The 8,548-nt window shown below is 46.4% G+C and overlaps 2 protein-coding genes across 3 annotated transcripts; both read right to left on the reverse strand.

Moving 5' to 3' along the window:
* Positions 1 to 136: 136 nt before the first annotated feature.
* LOC6538298 (serine protease grass) lies at positions 137 to 2,296 on the reverse strand. The gene is made up of 6 exons (XM_002098789.4): positions 1,909 to 2,296; positions 1,653 to 1,825; positions 1,066 to 1,279; positions 959 to 1,007; positions 709 to 902; positions 137 to 645 (listed from the first exon to the last, which is right to left on the reverse strand). The coding sequence occupies exons 1-6, from the start codon at positions 1,985 to 1,987 to the stop codon at positions 221 to 223; spliced, it is 1,134 nt and encodes a 377-aa protein (XP_002098825.1). The 5' UTR covers positions 1,988 to 2,296; the 3' UTR covers positions 137 to 220.
* Positions 2,297 to 2,433: 137 nt separating this feature from the next.
* On the reverse strand, positions 2,434 to 8,421 carry LOC6538299 (NADP-dependent malic enzyme). 2 transcript variants are annotated; one of them, XM_002098790.3, is made up of 7 exons: positions 8,184 to 8,421; positions 5,652 to 5,826; positions 4,531 to 5,580; positions 4,317 to 4,469; positions 3,957 to 4,251; positions 3,748 to 3,876; positions 2,434 to 3,678 (listed from the first exon to the last, which is right to left on the reverse strand). In XM_002098790.3, the coding sequence occupies exons 1-7, from the start codon at positions 8,198 to 8,200 to the stop codon at positions 3,644 to 3,646; spliced, it is 1,854 nt and encodes a 617-aa protein (XP_002098826.1). In that variant the 5' UTR covers positions 8,201 to 8,421; the 3' UTR covers positions 2,434 to 3,643. The 2 variants fall into 2 exon arrangements, with proteins under 2 accessions (XP_002098826.1, XP_015048763.1); XM_015193277.3 differs by having other exon boundaries at positions 2,434 to 2,890; positions 3,712 to 3,876.
* Positions 8,422 to 8,548: the final 127 nt, after the last annotated feature.

The following is an 8,548-nucleotide window of genomic DNA, read 5'->3' on the forward strand; positions in this document are numbered from 1 at the left end:
TTTTCACTTAATCAGTAATGCTTCCTAAATCCACAGGGTATGTGGTGTTCTAAGCCACAAATCCAATTCCTAATATCATTTACCCTTTAAGGTGTCATTTTATGCAAACCACATTTCGAATAAAACCGCAAAGGTGTTGTATGAGTTTACGAATATGTGTTTAATATATTTTTGGGTACGACTTAATACTAAGGCACACTCTAAGAACTGCCGATGGTCCTCACAGGCCATTGCTGGCCATGGTGTCCGTGATCCATTGCACGTACTCGCCAACATTCGTGTACAGGCCGGGCAGGCTAACCTGTCCGCAGGTGACCACACCCTGGCTAACGATTCCGAACTCGACCATTTTCGGGGCATACTCGCCCAAGTACTGGGCGGGTGCCTGGAGCGGACCACCGGAGTCGCCCTTGCAGGAGTCCTGCAGGTCACCGCCGCCCACGCAAAGCTGGCTGAGCGGCACTGCCCTGCGGTAGGCCTGGGAACAGGCGGAGCGGGGCTGGAGTGGCACATTCGCCTGGAGCAGCACGTCCGAGGAGGAGCCGTTCTCGGTGGTGCCCCAGCCGGTCACGAAGTAGGTGCTTATCTGATCCGCCTTCTCCTTCAGCTCATCCGTGATGGGCAGGCAAATGGGCTTGATGTGCTCTGCATAGAGATTGTATAAAAAGTGATAGATGTGGAGATGGAGATTCACTTGACTTGGCTTACTCTGGAATGGAATGCTCCTGTTCAGCTTGAGCAAAGCGATGTCATTCATGATGTGACGCGAATCGTACTTCTCATGCACCAGATACTTCTCAATGCCCACATCCACAACTGGCGGGGCACACTTCTTCTTGCGTCCCTGCTGCCGGCAATCCTCCTCCGTGGAGATGCGGTGCTCGCCCAGGCGGATCTCATAGCTATGGAAATGGAGATTAGGCCTGAAGTGCTTCCAGATTGGGATTAATATACTCACAGATCATTCTGGAGGCCGTGGACACAGTGAGCAGCGGTGAGGATGTAGCCTATAGTAACATATATTAAATACAAGTTAAAATCACATTGTATGGGTGGAACACCTACGCTCGGAGATCATGGCACCGCCGCACAGGAACCTGGACTCTCCAAACTGCTGGTAACGGAGCAGGGTCATCCAGGGCCTGGAGGAGAGCTTCACCTCGTAGCCATTGGCCACCCGCTGGCTGAGGAAGTTGCCGCAGTCGAAGTTCTCGTCCTTAAACAGGCTCATCACCTTGGAGTTGTGCTGAATGTCGGCTGAGGGGCAGCAGAAGTGACGCTGCAGAAGAGACGTCATTAAAGTTAATCAGTAATTAAAGACCTAGTTTATATGGAAATTAGAAATTACTAGGAATTAGTTTAATTATAGTTTGCCACTGATTAAGTTGCCTACTGCATGTGAATCTTAATGAGGTTTACTCTATATTATTGTAAATATGAATGAGTTTTGCTGAATAACATAATTGTTCGCCATTCACTTAGTTTTCATTTTAATCAGTGAGTTTGCGAAGGGGATTTTTCTTGGATTCCATTATACAAAAGCTGATACAGAAGATGATGTTGACAATGTTTTGATTTATTTGCTTTGATAATAACACATTGACCTTTGCTTCTCTATGGCAATGGGTATAAACCCATCGTTCTGCACTCACCACTCCATTGAACTCGCCGCAGGAAGCCTTCTGCAGATAGCTGGTGTAGTCGGCTGGCACTTTCTGCCCGGAGCAGTGGACTTCCGTCAGCCGCTGCTCGATGCTGCGGCAGGAGGAGAAGGGCATGCACTGACCCTGATCGCCATCCGGTGTGGTGCAGTCGTCGGCGTAGTCTGACCCATGCAATGTACACCAATATTAGCATTAGCATCCCACCGACGCGGATAAGAATTCGGATTCGGAGAATTTCCCTAACCTGCTCGGGCAGATTGCACGCCCATCGACGAGACGATGGCAATGCCATATAAGACGGCGAGGCTGCTGGCTATCATCATCTCGCTGGAATCGCTGATCTGGACTGATCGGAACCTGTAGTAGTGTGACGTGGATGTCTGGGCAAACAGACGTTTCAAGCTCGACTGGGAGATAACAAGCTGAGAAGTTGCGTTTTATACCTCCAGCAGTTCGGTTTGAGAGAACCGAATCGAGTTTAAATCAGAGCTTTGATCTCTCGATTTTTGAGACATCTGTCGCATCATCTCTTCCCCCAGTGATCCGGAATACAATTAACAATTTATGGGAATATCAAAATATTCTGTTTTGTTTACACTTCCCGAGACAATAACAAAACGAGTTAATCAAATGCGATCCCAAGCCTCTCATTCTCTTGCCTAGAGAATCTTGAATCTCTCTCAAAAGCTCTGAAAACAATGGAGCTTCAAGCTCACAAGGTATATCAAGCTAGTACTTGGCATAAAGGATCCCATTGAGTTCAATAGTGTTTAACTTGTGTTTTCGTTTTATTGTTTATCGCACATCATCATCATCTAGTCAGTGGTACAATGGCTGAATCGGTCCGATCGATCATAAGGGGCAGGGGTTACTAGTTATTGATACATTAGCTCGACCTTTTAACAATAAATTATAACAAAGCTGCTTAATTGCGTTAATAAATATCAGACATGGCTCAACAACAAACATAATCATCGCTCGAATATATCTACAGATATAAGGGAACTAATCGATAGAAAGCATAATGTTCTAACTTAGATAGTTGGAGGTTAACGGCAGCGAATTAAGTTGTTTTACATGTGGAATCAGTTGGATGGTTGGTTGGTTGTTTGGTTGTTTGGGTTGTTCTCACCAGTTCTCGAAGCAGTTAGCTCTGCTGTCTAGCCAATTGTTCTAGGCGGTCGGTTTGTAGGGGGTTTCGATAATTTACATTACTTCCTCGCTCTCTGTGTGTGAACGAAAGGAGCATATAGCAATAGATAAATCAATCAATTGTCGAATTTCGGGTGGGTGATTAAGCGTGAATTTGATAAATAATTATAGCTTCAGAGCTCGCTTGATGCCGCCGTCAGAGTTAGTAGTAGTAGACAGAGCAGATCATATCGGAAGCTGGGTTACACTGAGAATGCAGGATAGTTATGGCAAGCGGCGAGGAATGGAATTGCGAAGCCAATCGGGTGTTTAAATTGTTACAGCAAACCATAAACATAGCACATATTAAATACAGATAGTATAGTGATAGAATAGAATACTGCGTAATTGCTTTTTCGGAGGCGTAGTCACCGTCACAGTCATTGTCGTCATCGTCGTTTGGTATCGTTCGTTTTGGTATCACAAAATTAATAACATCATAATTTTTACAGATATAAAACAATCGCATACATACATAATACTATAAACAATTTGAAAATACATTTAAAAACCGATCCGTTGACTCTGCAGTTTGTTGAATGATCTAGTTATATTATTAACATTTTAATAATTTTTTAGTTACGTCTGAGTTTGACTGTTGGTGCCAACGGATCGATCGACAAACATTAAAAAAGAGTGAGCACTGGAAATTTATATAGTCTAGGGTAGTTAGTAGTCGGTTGGTTGTTTTGTTGCTTGGTGCTGATGGTGTACGCTTGGAAGTAGTAGAGTGTGTTAGATGCAAAACAGAACGGTGCCATCAACCAGTTGAACGCATTAATGCTATTTTATTTGATGGCGGCAATGAGCGGGCTTTCTTCGCCTAGAATAAAATAAGAAAGAAATTAATTTTCACTTTGTTTTCCATAGAGTTTTGTGGGCACTAAATCACGAGTCTTAATGTAGGGCATCCGCGGCCAAACCCAGGAAGCGGGCATCGAGCTCTCGTAGTTGAAGTTGTACAGTTGGTTCTCCAGCCACTTGCGCTTGTCCTGTGGCTCAGGGTAGGTGGATGCCAAGCCTACAAAACAAACCAAATGAGTCATATTTTCGCTTCTATTGGCAATGTTTCTTTTTTCCTAAGAGGGAGTGCTAACTTACCTCTATCGTAGGCACATTTGGTCACGCCAACGGCAATGTTCATAGACACGTTGCGGATGCTCGACAGCGGAGGATACAGCGATCCGCGCTCAATGTCGCTGGGCTCCACAAAGTTTGCCAACTCCTGGGCGGCGATAAGGAACATTTCGTCGGGTATGTGATGTGTACCCGTGCAGATCACGCCCAAGCCGACACCTGGGAAGATGTAGGCGTTGTTGCCCTGGCCGGGGTAGAAGGTCTTGTCACCGATCTGGACCGGCGGGAAGGGAGAGCCCGACGAGAAGATCACGCGAGCCTGTGCATTTAAATGATCTCATTAAAATTAGTTTGTGAATAAATTTTTCAATTAAAATAACTCACATCCGTGTGCTTGTAAGCATCTTCGGCAGTGCATTCTGCCTTGCTGGTGGGATTGGACAAGGCGAACACCACGGGCCTCTCGTTGTTATCCGCCATGGTGCGCAGGATCTCCGGTGTGAAAATGCCGGCGGCAGCCGAGGCACCAATAAGCACCTGTTGATTAGTTTGATGTAAGTAAAAAAAACTTTCAGAAATAGCACTTCTTAATACATACACTGGGCTTGATGGTGGCGACAATCTCGGCGAGATCTGACATCGGATTGATGTCCTTGGCGTAGTTGATTTTGTGGCCATCCAGGTTGCCCACCTTGCGACTCTTGGTCAACAGACCATCGATGTCGACCATGTAAATTCTGTTGTAAGCCTCCTCGATGGGCACACCGTCTTGCACCATGGCCTTGACGGTGAGATCGGCAATGCCGATGGCAGCCTCACCGGCTCCTGCGAACAGGAAGGTGTAGTCCTTGAAGGACTTGCCGGTAATGCGCTTGGAGGCATAGAGTCCAGCTACGGCCACGGATGCGGTTCCCTGGATGTCGTCGTTAAACGTGCAGTAGGTGTTGCGGTACTTGTCCAGGAACCTAAATGCATTGTGGTTGCCAAAGTCCTCGAACTGGATCAGAGTGTTCTGGCCATAACGCTGCACCACGGCCTCCATGAACTCATCAATGAAGTCGTCGTACTCCCGACCAACCACACGCTTCTGACGCAGACCCACGTACAGGGGATCCTCCAGCAGATCGATGTTGTTGGTGCCCACATCCACCACAATTGGCAGGCACTGATGGGGCTTGATTCCGGCCAGAGCCGTGTACAAGGCCAGCTTGCCCACGGGAATGCCCATGCCGCAAGCGCCCAAATCTCCCAGTCCCAAGATGCGCTCACCATCCGTCACACAGATGGCACGCACATTCGGCTCCGGCCAGTTCTTCATCACATCAAAGATGTGTCCGCGATCGTTGTACGTGATGAACAGACCATGAGGACGCCTGTAGATCAGACCGAAACGCTGGCAGGCCAAACCCACTGTGGGTGTGTACACAATAGGCATCAGATCCTCGATGTTCTCCGACAGGAAGCGGAAGAACAGACGCTCATTGCGATCGTACAGATCGCTCAGGTAGAGGTACTTGTTCAGCGGCTCCGTGTAGCGGTTCACGGCGATCTTGCAGAGCTGCAGCTGCTCCTCCTGCGTCTTGAAACGCGCCGGCTGAAGTCCGTGGATGCCCAGAGTCTGGCGCTCCTCCAGGGTAAAGGCCAGGCCCTACAAAAATAAGCATTTTATATAGTTAACACAAAACTTAAGTACTGCACAATTGATTTAGCGCTGCTCACCTTGTTGAGTCGTGGATCACGGATGTGATCTATGCCGCGCACCTGAGACGGGCAGATGATATCGCCCACCACCTCATGATAGTGTCGAGCGGTGGGAACTGTTGCCGCTGCCACCGTAGTCTTTCCTGTTGCTGATGTGCTGCATCGGCAAAATTTGCCCACAGTTCCACATAAGCTGCGAATTGCAAAAGTGCATTACGTGAATCATTTATCAGCGCGGCAATTGGAGAACCCCCTGGGAACCCTTGACTTTGAAGTGGGCCCACGGACATTCTTGACACGGCCAGTGGGGGGGCCCCCCTGTCCGCCCACAACAAACACACATATTTATGGTATAAAGAAAGCCATGTCCAAGGTCGACGTCAGCTGCTTTTTGTTTATCACCGCGCTCTGGGCACGCCAAAATATAAAATGAATAGCAAAAAAAGAAGGAAACTAAGCCGCATTGTTTACAGCTGTCCCCCGGAATCCAAAGCGCCAGCGATAAGAGGGGATGGATGGCCTGGCAACATCACGATAAAAATCTATGCACAGCCATGGCCACAAATTTAGCATCTACTCCAGTTCATTATTAGATATAAAATATAATGTATAGTATAGAGAAATTCTTGCTTTGCTTTTGAAGGATTTACATCCTCTCATTGGTAAACAAATATTCGAAAACTCCAAGTTAAGTTCACTTCTAACCGCTTAGACTGAAGCACATTATTATTTATTTTCATTACAAACAACTAAAGTAGCTCATTTTCTGGGAACTTCCTTGTGCGCGTATCAATTTAATGAATTACAAAATCAATTGGATCATTGAACTTGAAAATGTTTTTCTGTTCTTGAAGCGTAATGCCCCAAGATAAGATTGCAAAACTTACTACTCGTTGTGAAGGGTTTACAAAAATAAATTATGGACCCGAACTTACTTGATCAATTAATTAAAAACAGGTTCGGATTACGAAACACTGTAACTGTTTGAAGTACCCAAGGAAGATCATATATCACTCGCCACCGGTAAGGGAATTGGGTGCTATAATTGTGACCCCTGCTGTTATGTTTTTGCTAGTTTCTAGTTCCACTGGATGGTGCTAATTACGAGAGGGGCAAATGACGGGACAGAGGCGTGTGACTAATTTGTGTTTGCGGTTCATTGATGGCATCATGCTCGTGGGGAATGGGGAATGGGTATGGAAGTGGCAGTGGGTTGGTATCGGAATAGGGGTCTGGATTTTGGTCAAGTTGGAACCGGTTAGTGACGTGCGCCGGGCTGGAAACACCGAGATCCCTTGCGCCGACAAAAGGCGAGCACTTTGGGCTGATAATTATCGTTTAGGTAACGCCAGCTATCATTCGTCAGTTTTTTCCATTTATTTGAATGGCACTCACATGAGCCCCACCACGTCGAGTGCTAAACAATTTCGCATATCTGAGCCAAATACACGGAATAAGTGCGTGTCGTAAACCATTTCGAGTGATACCCTTTATCTTCAAGTGAGCGCGCGACTACCAAAAATTATTTTTAGGGCCCAAAAAGGCCCACCAATATTCCTATGAATACGACTGGAGGCTGAAGTTGGCCAAGTTCATTAAACTCTTTCTTTTTGCTAGCCGCATTTCTGGCTAACGGTTTGCGGCTAATGTGGGGGAGCGAGAGGCAAGATAGCGGGCCAGCTGAAAACATTTTTGATGAACTTGGCAACGAAAAACGCTGACAACGGCGAAACAAAACACACATTTTTTCGGTATATGCCACTAAATTTAGAATTCCGCCAGACCATCTTTCGAATATACAATGTCCATGTCCATGGTATTGAAGGTGTTGCGTTTTCGCTACACAGGAAATAAATTGTTGTCATTGGAAAAGTATTATTCGAAAATTTCCAAAAGCTTTTTTTCTTAGAAAACTGCCAAAGAATAAGAGAACTCTTTGTGTTTTTGTACTTCTTATCCAATTATGAATCATAGAAAATTCATTCAAAATATGCGTATTCTTCATGCGAAGAACAACGAAAATAAAGCACATATACCTATGATAGATGGCACCCCCCGTTTCGCTCACTGCAGCCCATTGATTTTTTCAGCTGTTTCTTGTTTGGCAGCCAAAAAAAGGAAGGCATGCAAGTTCGAAAACGCTTATGCAACTGCAAGGGAAAAGTGAAAATTCTGAAAACAGCTGTTCGCCTAACGGGACCAGCAAGTGCGGAAAAGGGAGGGAAAACGAAGGGTCAATGCCAGGCCATGTGCGATTCCCAATCGGAATGCCTCTCGCTCGCACACACAGGGTTTCCCCAGTGAAAACGAAAGCTGCGCAAAAGGAGGAAGCGTTGAGAAAGAGGAATGGGAATAGGAATATAGTGTACATATATACGGACGCCTTGGCGGCTGCTCGTCTGATCCGAGTGACTAGGTCACTGGGCTACCAGCTGGGGCAGTTGCTCCTCCCGCATCGCGAATTCTTACATAATGCGCGCCTTCACACACACTAACAAATCCTTCGAGAGTCCTTGCAAAAAACCGAAAGTCGCGAAAAAAAAAGCTTACCTGGGTCGTGAGAACATTTTTATTTCGTTTAATTGCTTTCCGTTGGCTTGCTAATATTCGTGCTCTTGTGTCAGGCAGATCCGTTTGACAGTTGTCCAGCTACAAAGGGCTAATACTTTCGGTTGCGTACGTTAGCTTTACAGTGTGACGCGGTCAGCGCCAACGACGATTTTCCAGGAATAAAATTATAGCTCTGCGCGCGGGTTTTAACCCTCCCCAACAACTTACAAAATCGACACTAGTGACCAGGCGACGCGAAAACCTCGGCGAAACTTAAATGGGACTAGAAAATGGCAGATGCGCTGAGCGAGTGCAGGGTGCGGAGCTCCGCTAGCGGTCAGTGCGGACGCGAACCTTTTAACGGA

This window comes from Drosophila yakuba, chromosome 3R (assembly GCF_016746365.2).
Source record: "Drosophila yakuba strain Tai18E2 chromosome 3R, Prin_Dyak_Tai18E2_2.1, whole genome shotgun sequence".
NCBI classification, from domain to species: domain Eukaryota; kingdom Metazoa; phylum Arthropoda; class Insecta; order Diptera; family Drosophilidae; genus Drosophila; species Drosophila yakuba.